This window comes from Panthera tigris, chromosome X, assembly GCF_018350195.1.
Source record: "Panthera tigris isolate Pti1 chromosome X, P.tigris_Pti1_mat1.1, whole genome shotgun sequence".
NCBI lineage: Eukaryota > Metazoa > Chordata > Mammalia > Carnivora > Felidae > Panthera > Panthera tigris.
The window spans coordinates 13,951,562-13,979,136 of record NC_056677.1 but is presented as its reverse complement, the minus strand read 5'-3'; the positions used below and the strand labels follow the sequence as shown (position 1 = coordinate 13,979,136).

Sequence of the window (27,575 nt, the reverse complement as noted above, 5' to 3'; positions counted from 1 at the left end):
CTTCCACAGTGAGGGTCCTTTGGCTCCCTGTCTTTATCGTAGCAATATTTGCCAACCCCTACTGAGGGCTTACTGTGTGCCAGGAACTGTTCTAAGTGTCTTGCGTGGTAGCTCTTAATCTCTTTGACAACCCTGAGGCATAAAGACTATTAGCATCCCCATTGCACAGATGAGGACACCGAGGCATAGCAAGGTTAAGAAACTTGCTTCTGCCCCACAGCCAGTCCATGGGGCATCTCCCCCCTATTTCACCGCATAGGGCTCCCCTCTATAAGTCAGAAGGGCTTGGACTTGTTGTGCTTCTGCACTATTGTCTTCCCATAGTACAAGTATGGGGGGGGGAAGGAGTGAGGGTTCACCTACAAGGTCTACCGGCATCCCGACACTTTCACGGTGGCGAGCGGCTAGGGACGCGGAGCTTAGCAAGGAGTCATCCGCCCGCTTCTCGGCCAACGGTTTGAGTCACTTCAGTTGCATCCGCTGGACAGAGCTGTTTTGGTCTTGTGAGACACACTGAAGTAAGTAACTGAAAGCAGATGGTTCTTACCTGCGCCAAGCACTGCCATTAGCACTCTCCCGTCTGCACACTTTCGGAATTGTCCTCCAAGCGGAGAAGAGCCTGGGCGGGATTCAGAAACAGCCTGAATTCATCTCTTTGAAAATACGTAGAACTTCTCATCTGCGTATTCTCCTGCGGGAAGTCAGAGGCTCTCGGAAGTCAGTCATTTCTGCAGTTGTAACAGAGCCCGGTGTGGGGATGCGCGATGGAAACTGCACGTGGGTTTGTTGCCATAGACGAGGCGCAGAGTCGGGGGGCTGACATCTCCTCCTGGAAGGAAGGGATTAGCCGGCCAAAGTGGAAAACAGATTTGAGAAATCCATTTACCCTGAAGGTTTAGTAGGGAATGCAGGTCAGACTTACTGTAATGTCTTTAGTCACGGCTCTGTCTCCTGGTTTTATCTTGGACGGGGCTCAGGGTTTCAAAAGAAAGGGGGTATGTGAGCCTTTAAACCCTGGCCTTAATATTTCCAACCACATTATTAGGAATAAGAATTCTCGTCATTTATTGAACTGAAGGGATGGCATGAAAGTGTGTGTAAAATTATTAATTTACTACTTGTATATTTCTCAGTTATTTGTAGGTAATTAAGAAAAATTCTTGCTTCTGCGTATACGATCATAGCACCCAACTCAGACTTCAAGGAACCTCGGTAGCATATCCTTGATTTTTCTCCTGAAAATAACTTGGAAACATTCACAAGGAGTTGACATGGCCCCAGGCCGTAAATGAATGTCAGAATCCTAATTAGTCTTCAAATAATCTTTTTTATGGCCAAGAACTTCTGCTTGCAAGAGCACCATTTCAATATGCTATTTGTCACCTCATTACCTGAAAGCCTCTTGGAGGCATTGTATGGAACTCAAACCATTTGAAGGCCCTTTGAATTCCACCCATAATCTTGCCCCTAACTAGATGCACGGCCGGAGGCAAGTCACGTTTTCTGAACCTGTTTCCTCATCTGTAAAATGTGTTGCACTAGATAGTCTTTGTAAAATGAAAATTAGAAGGCTGGGTGTGATGTAGTCCCTTCCTTTTCTTTCCTACCACTCGGACTTGCTCCCTCCCTCCTGTTAACACAAGCGCACGCGCGCGCATGCACACGCTCACACAAGCACGCACACACAGGCCTTCTTGGCACACTGGAATGCATTATACCACGGTGTCTCCTGTCTTTCAGGTCTTTACTCAAAGCGACATCACCTAGGAGAGGTTTCCCCCTCTTGCGCTCCCTGAGATAGCCTCTTCCCCACCTCGTTCCCCCTTGTCACTCACCACGATTTACTTTCTTCTTAGCGCTTAGCACCATCAGAAAGCATAAGACACTGGGATGCCAGTGCAGGGGTAGAGGAAGGGAGTCACAGAATACAAGAGAAAGTCCAACAGATGCACATGAGGAGTTGGGTGATGGCTTCATGAGTGTTTATTTTGTTAGTTGAAATTTTATGGTCTTAAAAATAAAAACAATTTTCAAAATCAAAACAAGCGAACCATGCCTGGAACAGTGTCATGAACTGAAGATTATGATTATACAGATTCCACGCACCTGAAGTCCAAACATTTAAAGATGAATGTTAATTCAGCTGGAGGGGACTCCTCCTCCAGCTGAGAGATTGGCATAGATGACCAGAAGGACCTCTGGGGCCCAGAGAACATTCCAGGTTGAGTGTACCTGACAGTTTATATTTCACTAGCAGTACCCCCCCCCCCCACCGCCATTTCATAGACAAGGAAACTGTAGCTCAGAGAGGCTGGGTCACTTTCCCAAGGCCACACAGTCTGAAGGGGCAGAGCGGAGGCGGGCCTGATTCACAAGCACATGTCTGTGTCAGTATACCATAACGCCTCCCTGGGCTGTTTGAGGGCTGAACACAGCAAATGGGAGTGTTGTCTCAGCCTCTTACTAGGGAAATAGAAGATTCCTCTCTGCCATGCATAATAAGAGACCTTTGCCCTTAAGGAACTTCCAGTTTCTGCTCCAGCAGGGATTTTTCTGGGTGGCGCACCCCAGAGATCTGAGAAGGAAGTCTCAGTAGCAGCATTTGAAGGCTCTCTCACGGGGCCCCTCCCTCGGGCAGCGGTTGTTGTCCAAAGACCACACGTTTTGGCTTTTGCTCGCCTTAATATTCCCTCCCCTTTCCCAAACACAAAAATATTGGCATTTCCTGGAAAGTGGTTTTGGCCCAAAGCCTGATAGCTATCCCACACTCTCAGGCTAGTTTTCCTTGGGGCCTCTGTTCTTTCATTTTGTCGAGCGTTTGTTTGGGAGCTGACGTTGCTGCCTCCTTTGTTTGCACCTGAGGTAAAGGGCCCCTCACAGGTGCCCTGGGGAGTGCCTGTACCCCTCGCCACCAGCCAGCCCCTGCTCCATCTCTCCTGTCTCCACTACACTCACAATTGGTCAGAACTCACGATGCACACACACAGTACCACTTTGGGTGTTGATTTTTCCTTTTTGCAGTTTGATAGTATTTTCAATGTTTTTTTTTTTCCTTAAATCGAGAGTAATGAACATAAAATCAAATCATTCTTATGTGGTCAGATGAATCAGTTTGGAGAAATCTGTGTACTTATGTAACCACTGTCTGAAAGAGACTTTAAAACGTTCCCGTCACCCCAGAAAAGTCCTTCCTCCTCCCCCTCCCCCAAGCAACCACTTTCTGATTTCTACCATACATTTTGCGGCCTGTTTTTGGATATTGCATCAATGAAATCTTAGAGCATGTACACTTTTGTATCTGGCTTCTTTCGCTCAGCACAGTGTTTTTGAGACTCATTTATGTTGTCGCACGTGGCAAGAGTTCACCGCTTTCCATTGCTGAGTAGAAGCCCGCTGTGTGAGTGTCACACAGTGTATTTATCCATTCGTCCATTCACAGACATTTGGGTTTCCAGTTTGTGCCTTTTATGATCAGACATCTGTGTACAACTCTTTTCGTGAATATATGTTTTCATTTCTTTTGGGAGGATACCAACGAGTGGAATTGCTGAGCCCAAGGGCGGACAGTTGTTTAATGTCGTTGGAAACTGCCGGACAGTTCTCCGAAGCAACTGCACCATGGAGCCGGCAATATATGAGCGGCCCAGTTGTTGCATAGCCCCACCAACTTTTGGTGCTAGTCTTTTTTATTTCGGTTGTTCTAGTGGATGTGATCTGATCCCTTAGTGTTTTATTTTAAAGGACAATTTTAAGAATTTTCTAGCGTGTCAGTCAGTGCCAGCTCAGACACGGAAAAGGTCCTGTGAGAGGGGAAATCAAGTGTTACATCCTTATGGACAGGAGGTTTCCGCTCATCATCCCTGTCCCTGAAGCAGAGTCTCCAGCCCCAAGGGCATTGTCTACGGGCTGCCACAGGGCAAGCTGAAGGCCAGAGCCCCAGAGGGGCAAGGCAGGGCAGGGCAGGAGAAGGAGGCGGGCAAGAGAGCCAGAGTAGAGAAGGGAGGGACTCCTACACAGAGAGCTCGGAACCGCACTGTGACGCCCTAGGACCAGCCTCGGGGCAAATGAGGCTCTGCACACGCGTGGGCACACACACGGCTGGTGAGAAACTAACACATAAGTAGCTACCAGGCACAGATCGGTTCACGAGCCTGTTCCAGGGAGTCCCAGCCGCTGTCCTTTCTGCTGCCATGACCACACATGATACAAAAGCTTCACTCGATGCAGATATGACAATATTTCCAAGGCAGAATTTTGGCAAGGCAGCTGGAAATCCTCCAAAACCAATTGCCAGGCATGGGGCCAGCTGGGTGGCAGGCATGAGAACCACCCCTGGGGTGCTGGCTGTGGGCTTTCCTGGCTTCTCCGGCACTGTGCACAGAGGGCGGGGAGCGCTTCTAAAACAGTTTTTCTAATCCATATATCTTTTTCTTTAATGTTTATTTTTGAGAGAGAGAGAGAGAGAGAGAGAGCGCGCGCGCACATGCCAGCATAAGCTGGGGAGGGGCAGAGAGAAAATCCCAAGCAGTGTCTGTGGTGTCAGTGCAGAGCCTGATGCAGAGCTTGAACTCACGAACCGTGTTACATCATGACCTGAGCTAAAGTTGGGTGCTTAACCGACTGAGCCACCCAGGCGCCCCTCTAATCCATGTATCTTGAATGTCACTATTTTACCCATTTCTTTTTTTTTTTAATGGATTACACCCTTTTTTAAATTACACTCTTTTTTTTACACTCTTTATTTATTTATTTTGAGAGAGAGAATGAGTGGGTGAGGGGCAGAGAGAGGGAAAGAGAGAATCCCAAGCAGGCTCCGTGCTGTCAGCACGGAGCCCAACGCAGGGCTCAAACTCATGAACCGTGAGATCATGACCTGAGCCCAAATCAAGAGTCAGACGCTCAATCAGCTGAGCCACCCAGGCGCCCCTGTTTTACCCATTTCTTACAGTTCTCAGGCTAATTAGCAAGCTACCCATTTCACCACCTGTGAATTTTAATATTTCCTGTGCTCTGTAGACAAACCTCAAGTATTGATAGAGATGAAGAGATAACTGGAACTCCAATAGCACTCTGGGAAGGAGTCTTGCTGATTAGAACTTGAGCTGACACACATCCTCCCTCTCCCCCCCCATCCCACGGTGTATGGGCTTGATGACAATGCTGGTTGACAAGGTCAGGATTCTGCCCGAGTCATGGACAGGAAATGTCCCACTGTAGGTGCTGGCGCCTCTTTTGTGTAGAAAGTGTTGTCCTCAGTTCATTCCAAAGTGGCAATGTCCCAAAGTCTTTAGACGGATCAGTATTTTGGACAGGAACCCAGAAAGAGGTCAGTAATGTTGAACACAAGGCAAGAGCTTGCTAGCAGTGAAACTTCAGTGGTTGGTAGAAGGGAAGGATGCCATTGGATGGGCATTCTTTGCCTAGAAACTCAATTATGGAGGGTGCGAAGGAAAAGCTGGCCCAGACCCTTGAGCCATACATAGATGATGAGCTCCCCTAAAGGAAAATCCACAGGGACGTTTCCGATAAAAAATCTGGTGTGACTGGGGGAAATGGCAGACATCCCAGGCCTTCCTGCTCCACAGACCAACCAAACATCCAAGGGTGCAAACAGAGAAGGGGTGTCGTGGCTCCAGCAGTCTCCTCTGGCCAGGTGCCCCGTGCACTGGCTTTGCGGGTGTGTTTGCCCACGTCATGCCGGGGCCCTGCTTCTCCCTCCCACACCCACACCCGCTCACACAGGCCAGGGCCGCCTCTGGCTCTCCAGGGAGGAAGGCCGCTGAAAGGTCTGCCCCTCCTCTGTGAAGGCAGCTTGGGCCTCCTGCTTTCTCTCAACGCTGCCAGCTCTGGGAATGCCTATGAAATGGACCCTTTCAGTGGATATTTATGCAGGAACCAGGCAAAAAATCGTTCTGAACCCACGTTAATAAATTGATTCAAGTCAGAAGGAACAGCCAAAGTGTCAGCGCTTTTTATGCAGAGAAGTTAGCACAGGGAAGCTCGAATTGGTCTCTGAGCACTTGAGCTACTCATGCAGTTCCGGTTTCCAGCTTGTGGGGTTCAGGGCGCTCGAAGGCTGCAAGTCGGTCTGTCCCTGGCGCTCACTGTGCAGAATGGGTCCCAGGAAGTGCTGTGTCAGTTGACGTAATGCTAGCTGCTGTTTCAAACACGTCAGGAGTGCGTCGCGGCTCAAACACAGTATAAGTTTATTTTTCGCTTAACAAAAACCCAAAAATGAATGCTCCTGATGGCAGGTGGCCCTCCTCCAAACTGTGATTCAGGCATGCAGGCCCTTCCCATCTTGTGGCTCCACTTCCTCCAACAGGCAGCTTCTGAGAGGCCCTGGTGCATCAAGCTCAGGCAAGAAGGAAGAGACTGGAGCATCATGTATGGAAGGTTTGTAGCAGCCAGCCCTGGAAGTGGCACACATCACTTCCACCCACATTCTCTAACTGCAAAGGAGGCCGGGAAGTGTAGTCCAGGCAGAACAGGAAATGGGTACGGTGAACAGCTGACCAGTCACCCACAGATGACATATATTCCTGGGAAGGATGGGAATGAATCCCTGCCTGGGATGCAGGCTTGTCCAGAGGCGTAGGAAGGAAGAGTTAGGCCACAAAAGAAATGGGAGCTCCTGTGTCCTTCAGGGGCCAGCCGTGGCTGGCTGTACGACAGTGGTGGAGGGGGAGCTCAGGGCTGGGCTGCCCCAGCTACAGAAGCAGGCCAGGGAACTCTAGGCTCTGGCCAGAGGCGAGAAGATCCCTTCCCCTCCTCCCTCCCTCCCTGCCCTTCCCCAGCCCCATCAGCACCTACACATGATGCCAGGAACCTTTGCCCTCCCTTTTCCCCACCTCCCTCAGACCTGCCTTCTCTGTACTAAATGTTGTTCACATTCTGGAAGGCTCTGGCCCTCCTTCCCATCAAAATAGTCATTCCCTGGAGATTCACAGTTCAGTTCCTGGAAGGAAAATAAAACCAACAAACCAATTCACACCAAGGTGGTACTGACCTGCTGGGGTTTCTGAGTCGTGGAGAGGAGAAAATGAATGTCAAATACCTAGCAGGGTGCCTGGCACAGAGGTAAATGCTTAGTAAATAGTTTATTAATATCATCTTGTGAGCGTGTGTGTATGGGGGGGAGGTACGGGGAGAAAGGCAGAGAAATAGACATAGAGGAGGAGAGAAGGAACTAGAAAAGCCCTGCAAATTAATTTCCTTTCTCTTCCCCTCCCAACCTCATGGTCTCCCTACTGAATCATGGCATGGTGCTCACTGGGACCTGTGAAGACCTCAAAGTAGTGGAGGTTGAGGTGGCAGTCCCGGGGGGGTATAAGGCAACTTTTCACATCCTGTGGAAAAGAGCCAGATGCCCGCTCAGGTTCACAGCACCCCGTCTCTCCCTCAAGCCCTCACGAGCCCTGAGCTCCAGCCCTGGCCAGGCCCCACACACCTTTCCTTTTGGACCTTTTCTCCTGCACTTCTGGAACTCTCCACCCCATTCCACTATCTCCTCTGTTGAAATCTGACCGGTGGGGCGAGGCAAAGCTGTGATGACTGGAACCCTGAGGTGGACTAGGTGAGGACAAAGTAAATTCGACATGAATTCTGGTTTGAGAGTTAGAGGGACAACAAGTGGCCTCATTGCTACTCACCCAGTGTGCCGTGTGTGTGTGTGTGTGTGTGTGTGTGTGTGTGCGTGCGTGTGTGTGTGTGTGTGTAAACACATGCGTTCCAGAAGAAGTCTTTCCTGAAAGAAACTAGGAAATAACACCTATAATCTTCATTGTCAACTAACCAGATGTTATGCAGCAGTTTCTTCCTCCCCCCATCCCACCTTTGCCTTGTTTATGCTATATTAGCTGCAGTCACAATACTTGCTTTAAGATAAATATAGTGAATTTATAGGACTTCAAAAGGCTGAGCAGCCCTAAGATTCTGCAGTGTGTTGTTCTGCTCTTGAAAGAACTCGCCTCCAGGCAGAGGGACGCTTCTGACAAACACAATTCCAGAAAGAAGGCTCCATGTTTAAAAGATGAGCATTCCCCACCCTCTTCTTCCCCCATTGTCTGTGTACTTCTCAGGTCAAGGCTGTTATTATTTTTATTTTTAGGTAGTATGCAGCTGATGAAGTGAAGTGGCGTTTGTTTATTTATTGTTTTTTGGTCCCTGAGTTGGAACACAGGATCACCAGAAGAGAAACTCCCTCTGTGACTCATTGCAGGAACATCTAGCATTCCAGCCAGCACAAATAGGATTAAAACAACTTTCAACTTTCCCGAGGGCCCCAGTCATATTCTAGCAAAGGAACACATTGGCCAAACTGACCACCTCTGGACCATTTTGCTTTTGCAAAGAGAGCTATCTGTGGCCTTCTTGTGTGCTAGGCTCTTTATGAGATCTCCAAACAGCTTCTCATGAGCTGATTCCTCTGTGGCCTAGAGATTGTCATCAGCACAGAGGGTCTTCTTCACAGGGTCATAGAAAGTGTCACCCATTCGGGAAACACCTGGCCATGGTGGCCTGAATTGGTGACATTTGGGTCTTCACATAATAAACACTGCAACTTTCCAGGGCATGGCTGGTGTAGCAGACATGGTTTGTCCCCTGCCCCCACGTCCCCTCAGATTGGCCTCTATATGCCGAAGGCCACCTACTGCAAATAGCTGTGACTATTCTAGAGGACATGTTTTTTCCCTCAGGAGCATAGTAGGCCCGCTAGCTGGGCTAGTTCAAAGCACCAAGGAATTAACGCACCATCCAGGAGCAACCCTTGACCTGTGATGGATGGGAGTTGGTGAATAAACACCCTGACTCCGAGGCATATGTTTTCCCCTGCCTCCCAGCATCCCCAGTAGAATCGAGCCCTAGTTGCCCTCATTGGTAACTTAGTTGATAAATTGCCTTCCTTCTCTTTGCTGTCTCGCCGCTTCACTCCTCTACCGGTATTTTCTGGGATCTTCTCCCAAACAAACTACTTCCAGGCAAATCAGTCTGTTTACGGAGCAATCTAGCTGGTTGAGTTCATCAAAACCGAACAGCACCCCCCCCCCCCCCACCATATCCATCACCACTGGTGATGGTCATTAAGTTTCCCTTGTGGCTTTAGCACTGCTGTAGCACATCATACATGGGGACACAGTCCTTTGAGAGCCACTAACTTCTGCATGGAAATCTGGTAAGACAGAAACCAGAGTTTCAAAAGGTAGCCAGTTCAGCAGCAGGGCCCCCCTGTACCACGAAGTAAGGACAACTTTGGACACTGCTAAAATCTCTGTATTCAGGAAGCACATACTCATGAGGTTCCTGTGAGTGAACAGTAAGCATTTGTTGACTGAGTCTATAAAGGAATGAATAAGTGACTCACATTCACTTCTTCACTTAATTCTGAGTGCTTAGAGGTTGAGGGCACATCCCACCACTGTTTTTGAACCTCAAATGCCTTTTTTTTAAATTTTTAATGTTTATTTATCTTTGAGAGAGAGAGACAGAGTGCAAGTGGGGGAGGGGCAGAGAGAGAGGGAGACACAGAATCCAAAACAGGCTCTGCGTTCTGAGCTGTCAGCATAGAGCCTGATGCGGGGCTCGAACCCATGAACACAGGATCATGACCTGAGCAGAAGCTCAACCGACTGAGCCACCCAGGAGCTCCTCAAATGGCTTTTAGTGGAGCCAGCAATCCTGGCCATAGTTGTATGTTCTTGTTTCTATGGAGAGATTTCAAGACAGTAAGATCCTTCCCATGATTGCTATCTGACACCTCTAGATTAGAGTTTTATTTCTTTGTCCATAACTTTGTCCACTGATTGAATTATGTTTATTATACCAATAAAGGAAACATAATCCTTAAACCTATCAGTCATAGACCTCAGTGAGAATGATTTTATCACCTTCTTTCTGGAAAACTCAATTTTGATGGGGGAAACCCAATTCTGACCATCTAAGGAAGGGTGAGGAGTAGGCAAAAATGAATCTCAGGCATCCAGAGAAGATAAATCTATGTGTTTTTTTTTTTTTTTTCTAGGACTGACAGCCCAGCCAAGTCATAAGTGAATGCGCTTGGTGGTTTTAAAAGCTTGGGAGATTTCCCCAAATTTGGATCACCCTCCTTTTGTACTTCTAGTGCTGGTGAACAATTTCTTATCTTCTTCACGCCCTCATCCTCCTGAGAATCTCCACTCCCACCTCTGCCTGCACCACTCTGCACAGCAACCAAGCTGTTGTAGCTCAAAGCGCCCCCTTGTGGCCAGATGAATAACAGTCAGTGCTTTTCTCAGTGTTACCCAGTTTCTCAGTGTCTTCTCTCTTCCAGCTGAGCAACCTTTTTCTGATTTGGACCTACACATACTTTTAAATGGTCTCCCCCCCTTCTTTCCTTTAATTCTTGCCCAGTTACCTCAGAAAATCCCTTTACTTTCCCTCTCCCTCTTGTCCTTAACCCTCTTCCTTGGCTATTCCACCCTTTCTTTGTTTTTGTTCCTCTTCTGAGTGACAAAATGACCCTAATCCAGTTGATAAACAGGAGAGGAGGGCTGCTTAGGTCCTTGGGCCGGAGGGAAAGAAACCCCTAGGACCTAAAGTGAAATTATACATCATAGCCAATCAGCAGTAAATGCTGATGAGTCCATATTCAAGCTACAAAAGGCTCTGGCCACCTCCCCTTTCTCCCCTAGCCTATCTGCCTGAATGAGAAATAGATTTTTGTATTTAGTTGTTTTCCCATGGTCTCTCATTTCCAATAGTGGGACAGTGTTGTTTTCTATTTTCACTGCAAGCGTTCTGTGTTTCAGCTATGTTGGGGGGCAAGTGAATATTTGTGGAGACCTCACCATAAGGTATATAATATTCTACATTAAATGCCTTCCTAGTTCCTTGCAGCTGATTTGAAAACGAACCTTTGAACAAACAGGGTTTTAACTTAGGAGCTTAATGTACAAACCCATCGGGAGCATCAGCAATGCTATTTAAGATGCTCAGAGGAAATACGAGCAGTGGATCTGATAATGATGACAGTGATGCCAGTAACGAGGTGACAACGGTGATGATGCCGACGATGATGGCGGTGGTGGCGATAGCCATGTTTTGTCGAGTACATTCCACGTGCCAGGCATGATGCCAAGCACTTTACCTGGATTATTTCCTTCAGTCGTTACAGCCACCTCAGGTCTGTAATCCCCGTTTTACAGAGAGGGAAACTGAGACTTAGAACTAACTTGCCCAAGGCCACACAGCTAGCAAAGCTAGGCAGAGCTGAAATTTGATTCTAGGCCTGTCTGAGTTCAAAGCTTGTACCTTGTGACCACTGTCATGGGGGGCCCAGTGCCCAGGCTGAGGCTGGCACTCTTTCTGTGCTGATAGCTGTCGAGGGGCTCACATGCATTAGGAGAAAGGGAAAATCTGAACTCCAGTCCTATGACTTCACAAATCTACACCCCTTCCTTCCAGTGACCCCTCAAAGGGTCTATTTCTGGCACACTAGTCTCTGGAAAATGTCCTGCTAATGACACGGGATTATAAACAGTCCTTTTCCCAGAACAAAAATTTAACCTTTGTATCTCAATCTAATTAGAAGTATTTTCTCTTCCAGAGGCAGGTTTTCCCCCTTCTTTGTTCCATATTTCAGAGGTTTCTTTATTGCCAAAAAAAAAAAAAAATCTCCAAAAATCACAGTGTTTTAAGAAGATAGACCCTGGCCTGAGACCTTAAACGTGACCTGTGCTCCTGCACAAGATGGCCACTCAGGCACTAGCACCTGAGGGTGTTTGGGGTTTTCTGTGTCCTGCAGAAGGCTGTGGACCTTGACCAAATGCAGGGACAGACGCTCACTGACTGTCACAGCCCACTGTCTAGGTGAGTGTCCCCTGCTACCAATAGCCGCTCTTCAGGATATTTTCCCATGATCCACCAAGACCCCAGGAGGAATCTTCTTTCCTTGTAGTTTCTAGAAAATAAGCATTTCTTCTCTACTTTAGAGAGGTCCTTGCCTTAACATCTCTTCCCACTGCTGTCTCGGGACGGGGGTTCTTCCTCTAGAGACTTCCTGCTTTACCCCTGCAGGAAACGTGGGCCTTGAAGGAGCCCTAGTAGAGGCAGATAATCCCGGGAGAGTATCAATTGGTTAATACTTTGGGAATTGAGCCAAGAGAGAAGGCAACAAGCCTATGGAGAAAACAGTACCAGGGCAGAGAAATGGGAAGTACATGCCTAGCACACAGTAGGTGCTCAGATAGTTTTTGAAAGAACAAATAAATGAATGGATGTGAACACAGTTCCCGTTCTAGCTCTCATGCAGTCCTGCATGGCCCAAGGTCCACCATCCATCCCTGGGGGCAGGCTAGAGGTAACTGGGAGTATGAAATGAGACCATAAATACAAAGACCTATGACATTCTCCACCTGGGCAAAGAAGGAGGTAAGGCAAACCCACAATGCTCCCCACCCCCGCCAGTCTCCCAGATCCCTCTTGTGCTCTACTGGAACATCATCATCTCTCCTGCTGAGTTGCAACATTTTTGTTCTTGCACTCCTACTAGAAAATAATTTTTGCACACTCCCCCAGTGCAACAGACACAAAATTATGCATCTACTTATATTTATTTGTTACATATGCTATAGAATAGAAAAATGGGAATAAAAACGATAGATGAGGAGGCATAATGACCCTAAATAAGTTTTATGGTGACCTTTCCCTGCTCCCGGGAAGACCTCGCAGTCCCCTGGTGTCAATGATGCTTGGGCGCCCTGCTAGCCCCTCCTGACTCACCCACCTCTGCCAGGTTTCACCAAGATCGTGTGAGAGCCAAGAGTTGCAGTCTGTGCTCTCTGCATAAATGCCCACAGCCTCTGGCCATCTAGATGAAGGGGATACTCAGTCCTGAACCATGAGACCACCAATGTTTTCATAAATGAGATAACATGTCAGGGAACTGATTTCCAAAGCTCACCTGGGTGGTCATATTTCTTTTGGAGGGCTGTGTGGGTCCCTGGATATAAAAGGCAATCACCTCTAAGGTGGGCAACTATTTTGTGTATTCTCCATATTTTCACTAATTTGGGAACACATTCACTTGACAGTTGTGTTCACGGTTTCAGTAGAATAGCCCTGTGCTGGTGTTTAAAGCTCAGAAAATGGAATCACTGGGACAAGTAACTAACAAGTATTACACCCTATGGGAAGAGCAAAACCATTTTTTTTTTTTTTTTATCTAGCTGGCATTACTTCTTAGATATTTAGTGCATATCAGGTCCTGAACGGTGAAAGCACATCCACGTTGTGTTAATGGACGAAACTTATGCATTGCTCATTTAACTCCTGGGAAGTGGCTGGGGATTTTTATACAGAATTGTCAATCATTGGTGTGGTTAAAGTGCTGGACAGAAAGCAGAAAACAGACTCAGAATAGATGGAGGGGCAGGATTCTTAGCACAGTTCTCTGCCAAGTCAGCCTTCCAAAAGGGAGAGATGTGTCACCTTTTCCCAGGAGCAAGGGGACATGGGGAAACGCCATGAGATCTGGGGAGAGGTTGGGGGAGCTTGGGTTGATGGCTTTAGTTTTTCCTGTGAAGCACGAAGTCAGATCAGCCACTGGGAAGGTTGGCCAACCAGCTGCCTCATCCTCTGGCCTCTGAATTAAGAGTTCCCAACCTGACTGCACAGTAGAATCACCTAGGGGATTTCTTAAACCCCCAGAGCCCCAGTTGCACCCCAGACCAATTAAATCAGAGTCAGGGTGGGGGGACCCAGACATCCATAGTTTTTAAAAGCTCCCAAGGGATTCTAATGGGCGGCCAAGTTCGGGAACCAGTGTTAAGCCCGAACTCGTCAGACTTTAACATGCGTGTGCACAAAGCACCCAGGAGAGCCTGTCAAGGTACGGATTCTGATGCAGGAGACCTGAGGTGGGACCCAAGAGCCTGCATTTCTAGCCAGTTCCCGGAGATGATGCTGCAGCTGCTTCAGGGATCCCGCTTTGAGCCGTGAGCACATGGAATATCCTATTTTGACCTGAAATAATTGATAACTGCCTACAGGCCCCGTAAAAATCAAAGCTGTCGATATTTTACAGTTGGACAATATGTATCTTGAGAGAATTATCAAGATATATATTTTTAAATGAATGTTGTAGAGGAAGAAATTCATCTTGACAGAAAAATCTAGATGAGGCTTATTTCAGTGGAAGAGGAGAGCAGGTCACATCTGCCCGCTATTGGTGCTGAAGGGGGCATACTCAGGCAGGAGCAAGGGCAGGGCCGGGGCCCGGGCGTGGAGTCTGCCCAGTGCAGCCCAGGCTCCCTAAGATCGCTTCCCCTGAGGCTGGGCTTGCCTTCCAGTGACCTCAGGTCGTGCCCCTCAGGTTTGAGTTGCTATGAGGTAATCTCTGCCCCTCGTGCCTGGGTCCCCAGCCGTAAAGGGTTTGCTCAGGGCCACTGGGCTCTGCGGACCAGGGCCTTGTGATCATCTTGATAGTTGTTTCTGTGGTAAAAGTGCTCTAAAGTCACAAAATAAAATTAAGCCTCTCCCTAGAAGATGATTTGGGCCTCTGAAGGACACTCCTGGAGTGCTCCAGGGTTTTTTCCAAATTCTCTGCTCAGAAACCAGACTAGACCTGAGCTGGTCTTGAGACTCCGTCTTGGGTCAGTGGGGAGTTCACAGCCACGTTTGAAGTTCCTTCAGTTCGAGTTGGTGCAGGCTCTTCAGGGGGCCCTGGCATCATTTGGGATATGGCTGAGGGCATTAGGAGTGAGGGGACTGGCCTATGGGGGGGGGGGAGAGAGAGAGAGAGAGAGAGAGAGAGAGAGAGAGAGAGAGAGAGAGAGAAGAGAGAGGAGAGAGAGGAGAGAGAGAGGAGAGAGAGAGAGAGAGAGGAGAGAGAGAGAGAGAGAGGAGAGAGAGAGAGAGAGGAGAGAGAGAGAGAGAGAGAGAGGAGAGAGAGGGAGAGAGGGGGAGAGAGAGAGAGAGAGAGAGAGAGACTGACTCAGTGATAAATGCCCATAATGAGGAAATAGATGGACTCTAGGACCCAGAGAATAGTCTGAGTTATCTGAGCGCTCAAGTGTTTTCACTTTTTAAATTAAGCCATAAACGAATCCTTATTATAAAAATGTCAATGTGCAAGGAGGCCCATAGGGTGATGCGAGTGCTTTGTGCGGCGCTCTGGAGGCAGCAGGCCTGCAAGGCAGGCATGGCTTTTGCAGCGGCACCTGGTGGGGCACGGATGTGGTGCTGGTCCCTAACTGACTGTCCCAGAGTTAGGCCCCAGGTCTGCTTCTTCGAGAATGTACCTCCTTATAAGGAAAACAGCACACAGGAAACTTGACTTTGGTTTTTTCCTGGGTGCATCAGAGAAACACCGGAACCCAGGGTGGATTCATTCACATGCCCCTGGCTGGTGAAGGTAGGTGGCTGTCACGTTACCCTCCATGGTGCCAGTGGGGCCTGACCCTCTACTTTTGTCCCAGTGCAAGCATGGTGACCTTGGTAATAACTGGTCTCAGGCAAAATTTGGGTCAGACTTTCTGGGTCACGGTTTCCTCATCTGTAAGTAGAATCAGGAAGGGGATGGAGATGTGACCTTGACCACCCCTTCCAGCCTTGATGTGCGTGCCATGGTTCTGTAAACGGTGAGCCTGCACCGGAGGCTGGGTAGAAGCCAGACTCAGGAAGGCCTAGACGCTCATTCGGACACCCGTTCGCTCAGAAAGTGTTTCCTGAGCGCCTGCCATTCCCCAGAGGCGGATAGAAAGATGCGGCAGTGAGGCAGCCCCTCCCTCCTGGAGAAATGAGTGAGCAGGCAATCCCAATGTGAGGAGAAGGCTCAGGACTAGACAAGGGCAAGTTGGGGTGCTGTGTGGGAGCCCAGTGAGGTGGGGATGAGATCTGAGAGGAGGAAACCGCAGAGTCTGACAGAAGAGCAGGAAGGAGTTGGTCGGGTGACACAGAGGCCCAAGAGGGCTCCAGGCTGAGACACAGATCCCAGGGAGAAGCTGCCCCGACTTAGGTCGGTAGCTAGACGAGGGCTCCGTATAACGGTTCTGTGATCCCACAGGTCGCTGAGCCCAAGTACTGCCCCAGACAGCCTCTCCTCACCCCCTCACTTGCCCTGGGCCCCGAGGCATTTCCCCCAGAGTCTCCAGCTGGGGGCCACATGGCCTATACTGGGGTGGACCCCAACCTTTAAGCTCTAGCAGCTGGCCAAGGGCCAAGAGATTGATAGTGACCCACAGATCCAAATTGCCCACTCCCCATCCGGCCACACTGCATTTACCAACCCTGGCCCATACCCGTCCCCCATTCCCCCCATCATCACGGGTGTAGGCAAGACAGATGGGTGACCTGATTTAAACCCATTTGCATAAGATGTTTTGAAAAACCTGAACAAAACATTCCCTGTCCCCTCTGAAGCCATCGTGCCCCTTAGCTTGAGCATTAGTTGGTGGCTCCTAGGATACTTCCTGATTTGTAGAGTTCCTCAGCACACCTGCTGCCCCATGCTAATCAGCAGGGAAGGGAGGACAGCTCTCTGCCTTCTCTCCAGTCAGCTTGTTTCCCACTCATCCCGGGGAAGGGATAGAGACTTGCCCTGTGGACTCTCATCTTACAAGCTGGTTGTGAGTGAGGGTCATTGCTGGGGCTTCCAGCACTAGCTCCTACAGCGGCTCCACTTACTCTGCCTGCACTGGGGGTGCTCAGGGCCCCCGGCGGCTGACCCAGAGTTGGGGCACCCACCGGCAGGGTGAGTGACAAGGGAAAGGGGAGCAAAGAGAAAGAGAAGAACCTTTCTGGGAGGCAGGAGGGTGCATGATGAAGGTAGGGCTACCGTTTCCTTTGCCCGTGTAGCCGAATACCAGCCTCATCTCAGCAGGCCAGTGGCTCTAGGGAAGCGACCGGGGGTGCTCACAAGGCCTACTGCCCGAAGACAGGAACTCTAGTGCAGGGCAAGAAGGCCTGCATCCTCTCGGCCTCAGCCTTTCTGAGACAGATGTCAGGTGGGTGGGCGGGCATCTCAGCACCTATGAGCTACAGGGAGACCCTTAGATCTCCCACTGGGGACTCAAAGCTCCGGGAGCAGGGCTGGGGCAAAGCGGAATGGAAGCGTGGGCCCAATGTCACTTCCCCTCCTCCCACATGACAGCTGTGGACCTGCCTGACTACTTGGCCAAAGTAGTCATGGGGCGCCCCATGGGGGCTGTCCTCCCCAAAGACAGGAACTCTGGTGACCCTTCGGCTCCTTCCCCGGTGAGAGGGACAGAGGAGGGTCCTGGTGGACAAAAGAGAATAAGCAAACAGTTCGATGATTTTCTGGAAAAGACTTGGCCACCACTTTGAAGAAATCTCATGCTCGAGTGCTCTCTTTTACACAGCTCTGCAGGCACATGCACTCGGTGTTGAACAGGCGGCTGGAGAGCACTGTTCTTGCCAAGAAACAAAATGCACGAACGAGTGTGGCCCTCACAGCTTCCACTGGGAAAAGAAGCCTGGGATTAACCCTGAACTCGAATCCCACCATCAGTGTCCCTTATCCTAGTCACCTAAACTTCCTATGGAATCAGTTTTCTCATCAGCAAAATGGGCATAATTATAGGCCCCTCCTCATAGGGTTGTTCTGAGGATTAAGTGAAGTAATGCGTGGAAAGTTCTGAGCATTCTTGGCAGAGGCCTGGCACATGGTAAATGCCCAGTCCATTTTGGCTCTGGCCATCTGTGAAACGAACAGGGGCCCCCTGTCCTGGCGAGGTCCCCTCCTCACACTCTGAACCAGAAGGTTCTGGGGGAGTGGGAGGCCTAGAACCAGGGCCAGGCAAGAAAGGAGTGAGGTTGGCAGGAAGAGGTGAGAGCTGGCACCTGAGCTAAGTTGTGGACCAAGAGCCGGGGGAAGAAGCCCTGAGAAGTCTGCCTTCTCTGCCTGGGACGGGGCAGGGGTGTGCGAAAGAGGCAGAGGCGAGTGTGGGCCGGGGAGGGGAGGCTCTCTTGTCCAGAAGGGCAGATAGGTGCAGCCCCTTACATGCAAGCAGTCTTCAACTCACAGGAAGCCCAAAGATGGCACAGAACAGGTCTTGACCTCTCCCAGTAGTCACCTCGAAGGCCATCAGAAGCCACCTCAGATGGGTGGCTGTGGGTGCCTTCTCTTCCCATTGCCATCCTTGTCCTCCCCGGCGCCTCCCCAGCTTCCCTTTAGCCTTTGCTCACCCCTCCCTGAGAGTCTTGGCCACTGGGAGGGACAGGGCAGACCCTTCTGGAGGAGATCCTAGGTTCTCAGGTCCTTTACAGGGCCGTGACCAAGTGGCCACCAAAGCTTCGTCCTGCTGATGTTGATGCCTCTCCTGACGTAACTTTGATGCCTTCTCGCGCTAGCAGATCTCTGTCTGTGGAAAGACGTGTGCACCACTGAACTGTAATCTCCACTAAAGCAGGAACCTTGTCTGTCAGGCTCACAACAGCATCTCCAGCCCCCAGCAAAGTGCTGGTGTGCATTAGGCGTTCAGCCAATCAGTGGGTTGAATGAGTGAATGAATGAATGCGTGTGTGAAGGAATGAGTGAACAAGTGATATTTTCTGGGCTAAATCAGGGAACATTCCTCTCAGGAAAAACCAGGACCCTTCAGTTGGGGCAGGCCCCCGCAACTGCCCTGGCTTGGGCTGCCTCTCTACTCTGCCCTAAAGGCATCATTGGCCAGCACTCTGGGTCACCTCCTGGTTTCCAGAGGATACCCTGCCCCTAGGGTGCTGGGCTGTGGAGCCCTCCATCAGAGGCACCACTGTGCACCCTGCTGAGGGCATTACCAGCGAGTCCTTCTCCCCAAAGTTGTGTGCACAGCATCCTTCTGCTTGCTGCCCTTCCTCCTGCTTCAGAGAAACTCCTTGTTCTATGCATTTGACACATTTTGATTGTCTGGAAATATCACACGGTTGTTCATTTGTTAAAGCTGCCTTCCTGTAGCGAGGCCTTGTTTGTTTATTTCTACTCCTATGGTGTGCCAGGCGGGCTGTCCTACGGGTTGTGGATGGTGTGTTGGTAATTTGGGGGTGAGGAGAGGAGGACGCGAGATGACCGTGGGACTAAAGTCTACAACAGCTCCAACAGGTGAGGTCGAGAATCTGAGTTGCCCAAGGCCTGCCCGGCAAGCCTGAGGATTATTGAATTATTATTGAGCCCAAGCAGACTCCAGGGCTGCACAGATCCCTGAGTTAGACATGGTGCCTGCCTTCTCCATGGTAACGAGGCTAAATATGGACGCGTTTCCATGGAGAGTCGTATCGCAGCTGCAGCCCTGCTTCCTCCAGGAAGCACCCGTGCTGGGTTCCTTGGGCCTCTCAGGAGGCCGTCAGGGGTGCCAGGGATATCAGTGAAGAGTATCTCCCCGTGGAAGACGTTTGCTTCCAACAGGTGTTCCATTTCCCCAGCCCTAGAATCAGCGACGTCCCCTCTTGACAACTAGAAGAAGTTAGGGGAGGTCACGGGTCACGCAGAGGAGCTGATCAGGGAAAGCGACACTGGACCCTGTGAGCATTCGTGCAGTTATCCTGTCTCCACCTGGCTCCGTGGGGAGGGTTTGCCTGTTATGGGGAGGGAAGGAGATAGCACTGGTCAGAGGAAGCCCGTGAGACAACTGTGCCGATCCTTGTGAAAACGCACTGCTGTTCTTTTCATCGAGCCTCTTCGGGAAGAACGATTGCTTGAAAGAGTTTTTAAGATGCTTTCTGTAAGTGGGATGTCCTGCTTCCACTTTCTTAGAATGTTCTAATGTGACAGGACCTTATTTTGTTTTTGAGGTAAAGTAAGTCTTTGCCGCCCATTTGCGTGTGAGCAAGTCAAGTCTCCACGTATCTTGACCGTCCCAACGGCAATGTGGAATGGAACTTTGTGTTTGGCGAAAACTAAACATATAAGCTGAGTATTAGGCTTAGAAATACTCTGTTTAACCTCTCTCGGCTGTTTAGTCATTACATCATCTGTGTTTATAGCTTAGTCGTCTGTTAAATTGGGCCTCTCCATGCACAGCTGATCACTTGGGTGTGTTTGTATATATTAGGCAATATCTATAGCATGTATGTGTACATAGAGGGACGGGTGTGCTCTGTGGCTCACTAAGATATGGAGACTCTTGAAAGACGTGGAGAGAGCACTTAAGGCAATTGTAAGTGGTCTCTGACGGAAGGTTCATGTTGTGATTTTGCCTTGCAGGCCCAGTGGCATCAGAGCCGAGTGATGGACGATCTGCAGTCCCAGAACCTCTCCATGGACATGACTGACTCCTCTCCCGCCTTGGCCAATAACAGACTGGAGAATGGCATGGCCCAGCTGATCACCACCGAGGCCTGGAACATCAACTCCACCGACCTGGTAAAGAAGGCCCTGGTGACCGTGCCGGCCCCATCCATCCTGAACCCCCCAGCCGAGTCTCAGGGCGGCATGGCTCTGAAGGTGGCGGCCACTGTGCTGCAGCCCCTGTGCCTCGGGGAGAGCCCGGTGGTGATGCCCATTCACATGCAGGTGGAGGGAAGCCCTGCGCCCGAGCTCAACCCTAACGGCCATGCGGCCTATGTCATGACCACGCAGGGCCCCGTGCAGCTGCCGGTGGTGCTGGAGCAGCACGTCTTCCAGCACCTCAACTCCCCTCTGGTCCTGCCGCAGGAGGCCCCGTGCTCCTCCAGTGCTATCCACAACAACCTGTTCCAGGGAGCCGAGGACCCCGAGGCCCGACCGCAGCTCCTGGACCTGCGGATCCCCAGCCGGCCACAGGAGCCCACGTTGCCGTTTGAAGCTGTGCTCCAGAATTTGTTCCCCTCGCAGGGCGCTCTCGGCCCCCCACCCTGTCAGCCTCCTCCTGGATACGCGCCTGTGCCCCCCCAGCCCTTTAACTCCCCCCTGTCCCCCCTGGTCCCTCCGGCCACCCTCCTGGTACCCTACCCTGTGATCGTCCCCTTGCCCGTGCCCGTCCCCATCCCCATCCCCATCCCCGTGCCTCAGAGTCCCGAATCCAAGCTCAGCTCCGCTTTCCCCAAGCCGCCATCTTCCTTCGGCCTACACCCCTTCAAAGGCACCCCTAGCCCTCTGGAGAAGGAGGAACTGAAGCCCTTCGATATCCTGCAGCCGAGGGAGTACTTCCAGCTTAGCCGCCACACGGTCATCAAGATGGGGAGTGAGAACGAGGCCCTGGATCTGTCCATGAAGTCGGTGCCCTGGCTTAAGGCTGGCGAAGCCAGTCCCCCCGTATGCCAGGAAGATGCGGTCCTGGACCTGTCGCTGGCAGCCCACCGAAAATCTGAGCCTCCCGTTGAGACACTGTATGACAGCAGCAGCTCAGTGGACAGCCCAGGTCACGCCGGCGGCATGGAAGTGCCCTTTGCCCCTGCCACAGCACACGGGGCCTCGGCTGTGATGGATAGCCACGCGGGCGGCAGCAACCCCGCCCAGCTGCCCGGCCAGCCCGGCCAGCCCAGTGGCGAGGTCAAGGCTGAAAATCACATGGAGATCGTGAGCGAGTCCCAGGCCGCCAAGGTTATCGTCTCGGTGGAAGACGCCGTGCCTGCCATCTTCTGCGGCAAGATCAAAGGCCTCTCGGGCGTGTCCACCAAAAACTTCTCCTTCAAAAGAGAAGACTCCGTGCTTCAGGGCTATGACATCAATAGCCAAGGAGAAGAGCCCATGGGAAGCACAGAGCCCCTTAGGAAACCCGTCAAAAACAGGAGCATAAAGTTAAAGAAAGTGAACTCCCAGGAAATACACATGCTCCCGATCAAAAAACAACGGCTGGCCACCTTTTTTCCAAGAAAGTAAATAATGGCTTTTTAAAATTTTTATGATTATAATATGGGGAAAGGTGCATTGGTTTTATAAAAAGGCATTTAAAACAAATTATCTTTGTTAATTATTTTGGGGAGTAGTTGGGAAGCGGGAAGGCGAATTGGCTCTAGAGGCCCTGTAAGCTAGTATTGTTTTCTTTTTTAATTTTTGACTTTTCACAAATGAGTAAATAAGAGCAACCTATTTTTCAAGCAGATTGCACATTTTTTGCAGCTTTAATGGAATATTGGGTGAATCAGAGGGGTAAAAAAGCTATTTTCATTGCCACAAAGTGCTTTGATGATGTAATACCTAATAAAGGGTAGGATGAATATTTCACAATAAATGTTTGTTTGCACTAATTGGTTGCAGCATTCTATCATTTTGTAAATTTGCATTCCTTAACTGGTGTGGTTTGGCCAAAACTGTTGCTTGTAAAGCGCTACAAGTTCTTTGTGTTTTGAGACCTAAGCTCTCCAGGCGTATGGGGCAAAGAAGAATTATATTGGCCTATGCCACCATTAAAAGAAGACTAGGAATATGTACGGCCTGGAGCCAGTCACTTTCCCCTCTAAACGTTGCTTTCTTCATTTGTAAAAATGTGGCACAGAGAAGGAAGAGGTGGGGAGGTGAGTTTCAAGCACCCGAGGCCCTTTCCAGTTGACGTAGACCCTGGGTGTGGAGAATTCTGTGTCTGAGCCTTCTGTAGACCAAAACCGACAAATGTGTCTAAAAGGAAAATTTACCTGCTTCCTCCCCACCCCCCCCCCTCAGAATTTAGCTGGAGAGGACCTTCTTTTCAAAGGCAGTAACAGCATTGTTCTGAATGACTGAAAGTCTTGCAAGCCAAAAGTATTACTGAAGACCCCTCAGAACGAGAGGTAAGTCCTTTGCTGGTGGATCAGGAGATGCCCCATAAACGTTCCTGGCTTGGGATAGAGATGCTTGGGAGTGGGGTTGGGAAGGGAAGAGAAAGTCGCTCCTCCTTCGTTTAGGCCAGCGGTTCTCAACTGGGGGTGACGGTGCCTCCCCGGGGAACGTCTGGCAATGCCGGGAGACACTTTTGGTTGTCACAGCTGGGGAGGATGCTCCTGGCCTCTGGTGGGTAGGGACGGAGGGCACTGCTGAACATCTCACAGGCACGGGACCCCCCACAACAGCAGATGATCCGGCCCAAACGTCAATGGTGCCGAGGCTGAAAAACACTGGCTGAGCCATCTCTCCGTGGACGAAAGCGAGGCACCTGGAAGAAGGGAACAGCCCGTGGCTCTTCCCCGACAGCACAAAGCCACCCCTGCAAATGAGGCAGTTTGAGTGTACATTTAAGCTAGATCTGCTAGGCGGCACATCGCACTTGTGTCTGAAACTGTGCTGGCGACAGACTGATGATGGCATGCCTGCTTTTAAACTTAGAGCTCTTTCTTTCACTTCTTGCAATTAGTATGTATCCAGCTGTTACCGTGAACATGAACAGGAGGAAAAGCAGTTGCGAGACTGTTCTTTTATTACCAGGCTCTCTGTGTATAGGGTTACCATTTCAGCTGGTGCTGTACTGGACACCCAGAATGGCTTTTCTTTTTCCTGCTCTTTTCCTATGCCGTTAAAATTTATTTTCCGAAGTGCGACGTGGTGGTAATCACCAAACAGCCGTTGCTCGTCAGGCTAGCTTAGTCCCGTTCAACGGCACCAGCCAGACTCCATCCCTCCGCCTCCACACAGTGCAGGCTTTTTCCATTTTTACGCCCATGGTGGGTTTCTGGCCGTGTTTCCTGAGCGTGGCACGTGTGCTAGTCTCAACTACAACAACATGAACGTGCCCGGGGGCTTGCACTTGCCGTTTACCTGACGTCTCTTCTCACCACGTTCGCGGTTGTCTCTGCTGCCCCTGCAGCGCGGAGGGCCGCCTTTGTACACCGGCCAGCAGGGGACCCAGTTCACAGTGTCCTGGGGACACCTGCTGCTTACCCGGCTTTGAGGGAACAGGATTCTCAATTTGGCCTTTAGAAGAAGCCGGTGCTTAAAGCTGAGTGACATATAGGTGGAAAGGAAGGCATTTGCAGCCTCTAATTACATTATAAACCTCAAGCCACAAATCTCTCTTTGATGGGTCTGGAAATGCCCCTTTCTCCTGAGACGTCAGTGCTGCTTGGGTGAGAATTGTTGGCTCCACAGCCAGGCAGGGTGTCGAGTCAGCACGGGCTGTCTCCTACCCTGGGTCGGACTCCCACCCACCCATGCTGCGCTTAGCCCCAGGCCCTGTCATTCGTGGCTGGGGGGGAGCTTTGGGAAGAGGCCGCTGTGGCGTGGGGAGACGTGCCCACTGAGGTCTATGAGGGCCACACGCGGTGTTGTCTAGGGACCGGGCTTGTGCCACTGGGGCAGTGATACCCTCTGCTTGCCCCCCTTCCCAGCCTTTGACGGGAACTGGAATCCACCTGGCTACCTGCAGGCCAGGGAATCGGGAGAAGAACAAAGGGCTTGTTGCTGCGGCCAAGGTGAGCCTATGGATCCCTGGTGGTTCGGTTCCATGCTCCCTCCCGAGTCAGAAGTTCGCAGCCTTTCAACACAAACTTTACCTAAGAATTATCAGCCTGGAACCATGATTCCTGGTCTGAGGCATGTGATCCACACAAGGGTCACAGGGGGGTGGGGGGTGGGGGGTGGGCACTGGCAAACTTCAGGCCCCATCATTATTCTGCTTGATTCAGATAGCTTGGGTCACTTACCTCCCCACCCCTCACAACTGTCTCCAGCTAACCTCCTTTAAGGTTTCGGCGGGATTTCTATCAGACTCTTTCTCATGACTTAATTTCCCATTTCTTCTAAAAAAAATGTTTGGGTCAACTAGCCTACAGAATAGCTTTTCAGAGTCTTTTAGGAAATAGAATTAGTCCCCAAGAATGTTGATAATTTGCTCGGACTTGTCACGATGGCTTCGGCTGGCTTCAGTTCAGAAATGATAAAAAATTGGAATGACTTACAAAAATCCATATTTGGGGGTAGTGATCCTCCTTGTAAAATAAAAACTAGAGAGAAAAATGAAAGATTTAAAGATGGTACAGTTACTGTCTTAACCAAGAAAGTCCTCGACAGTGAGTAGGAAATTCTAAAGTGAGATCAAAGATTTGTTTAGATTCAAATGCAAAACTCTCATACTTTAAGCATGAAAAAGTACATCTGTAATGGTGAAAACTCCAAGCAAAAGGAGGAAGGGAGGGAGGGAGGGAGGAAGGAAGGAAGGAAGGATGGAGGGAGGGAGGGAGGAAGAGAGGGAGGAAAGGAGGGAAGGAAAGGTAGCCAATTACTGAGAGATGATGTCAATATAGTGATTATCTTCATAAACAGCATAATTAATACAGCAGGAAAGGATTTAGATTCCATTTTACGAGTGAGGAAATTGAGGCTCAGAAGAGTTTTCTGCTTTCAGCTTTTAAGTATCAACAACTTAAAATATGTACTTTGCAATGATTCTTAAATATCGGGTTTGAAGCCCAATGAACCCACAGGAATTTGGATCCTTTTGGGGGCAAAACCCAGTATGAATTAGTGAAGAGTCTGAATTACAGATTTTTTTTTTCAATTATTTTCGAGACCATTCCAGTTAACTGCAATGCCCAGAGCACCTGGTACAATTGTAAAGGGAGATTTCAAGCTGAAGGGTGGTGATGCCAAACCTCTAAAAGCCACACTCAAAAGCTGCTAAGCTGAAAACTTTAACAGCAGGGAAAAAAGCGTGAGAGGTCATTCTGGCCGACTTTACTCCTCATTAAATAAAAAAGGCAATTTTCCAGAACAGCTCACTACCACCAGGTCAAATAACTGACCTCCCACATCAGTGAAACAAAATAGGGTGTATTTGGGGTCCTCAGGGTGCCATTTTAATAAATTGCTATTTATTTTAATTAATGTATTGGTGGATTTTATAGTAAGTAGCATATATGAGTGCTGGAAAGAACTAGTTCCAAATATTGCAAATAATCCAACTGAAACTGTTATTAGACCAAGGGATTTCTAAGCAAAGTGAGATTGTAGCAATGCCCTGCCGAAATTGTGAACAAGTTCAAGTTAAAGGAGATGAACTGTTAAGGTTTACTATATTAACCCAACTTGTAGGTTATTTTCCATCTGTGTTCTAGATATACACTCAAAAAGTGTAGGCTCACCCTGCTGATAAAGATAAGTCACCTGGAAGCTGTCCACCCTCTGCTTAAATAATTTTTTAAATCGAAGGTTTGATAACCAGTCAATTAGTAAGAATTTAATGAACCTCTTGATATCGATAGCCCCACGCTGTCCTGAATGGTTCTGGGAATTCAGTTTTATTTAAAATCCCTTCACATAAGGAACTTGGAGAGGTGTTTTCAATGCAGATATTTTCAGTGGGTCACATTTCAAGCCACGGTAAGAAACAATGAACAGAGCAAATTCTTTGAAAGCAGGAACTGAACCTTACTTCTTTACTTCAAGGTTTCTCCACTTTGGCACTATTGACATTTGGGACCAGATGATTCTCTGTTGTAGGGCACTGTCCTGGGCACTGTAGGATATTGAGCAACATCTCTGGTCTCTCGCATGAGATGCCAGTAGCCCCCCTCCCTCCTGCCCCCCATCGCCCCAGTCGGGACAACAAAAATGTCTGCAGGCATTGCCAAAAGTCCCCTGAGGGGCAAAGTCACCCCTGGTTGAGAAACACTGTTTTATCCCCAGGGTTTGTTTTATTGTACCTGGTCCACAGCAGGACCTCATAAATTCTTTGCAGAAAGAATTTAATCAAGAAATGATCCAGGATAGAGATCTGTACCTGGTACCCTACTCCTATCTTCTGGCTTACCACCACGTGCCTGATCTGACCAGGAAACTATCCTTTGGAAACTATTCATTCGTCCAAAGGGCCATCACGCATCCAGCATGTAACAGGGCCCTCTAGAAGCTTCTCCCTAGAACACAGGGTTCAGCAAATCTACGACACCTCACAAAAAGGGCTGGAACTCAGCCAGTTCTGAAGGGATGCCTCACCAACACCATGAAACTCGAAGGAACCGTTACTCAAAACTCACCCTATGATGACCATTCGTCAGTCTTATTTGCAAGGGCAGCCTAACCCAGGAAGTTACAAACATTGCCAGGAAGTTGGGTGTATTTTACTTTTTCCTCATGTTTTACGTGAATTCTTCTTGGTGCACTTGAGCCTAGTCTTTTGCCTGTCCTTAATGGAAACAAAAGCCGAACCTCCTCCTCCTTGAAACACCAGATCTTTCCGCGGCTTCCTTCCCTTGGACTCGAGTCCCATCTCTTCTCACACTCTCTGAGCTCCTACTGTGTAGTCCTTCTGTCATCTGGCTTGCTCTTTCCCCAGTTTCTCCATTTACTTTGTAGAATCAAGAACTCCAGGTAGGTGACAGAAATGTTCTAAAATCGACTGCGGTGATGGTTGTACAACTCTGTGAATATACTAAAAAAATTGGATTGTACCATCTAAGTGGGTGAATTGTATGGTATGTGAATTGTATCTCAGTAAAGCTGTTATCTTTTTAAAAATAATAAAAGAACCCCAGATCGAAATTGGGACTGCTTGTGGGTTCCAGCAAAGCCTCCTAGAGCTAACTAGTTCCTTCCCATCTTTGGTCAGTTGTGTACCTCGGGTAACATATCTCCACTTCCCATTGGGCCCTGACGTCTTTGATTAGTTATTTCCTGCTTACACCTCCTCATTTCCCTCTGGACCCCGCCCATCTGACTCTCCCAGGTTTCTCTTTACCGTCAGAACTTTGCTGGGAGCATCACCGGTCCATGT

The 27,575-nt window shown here is 49.5% G+C and overlaps 1 protein-coding gene across 8 annotated transcripts in view; it reads left to right on the top strand.

Moving 5' to 3' along the window:
- RAI2 (retinoic acid induced 2) overlaps window positions 1–27,575 on the top strand; it is a 74,944-nt gene that overhangs the window by 37,514 nt on the left and 9,855 nt on the right. For 2 of the 8 annotated variants that reach the window (XM_042975304.1, XM_042975303.1), the window contains exons 2-3: window positions 20,180–21,771; window positions 22,556–24,402. In XM_042975304.1, the coding sequence (XP_042831238.1) occupies window positions 20,204–21,771; window positions 22,556–22,562 (1,575 nt within the window). In that variant the 5' untranslated portion in view covers window positions 20,180–20,203 and the 3' untranslated portion in view covers window positions 22,563–24,402. The other 6 variants (XR_006213599.1, XR_006213600.1, XM_042975307.1 and 3 more) reach the window with 6 other exon arrangements.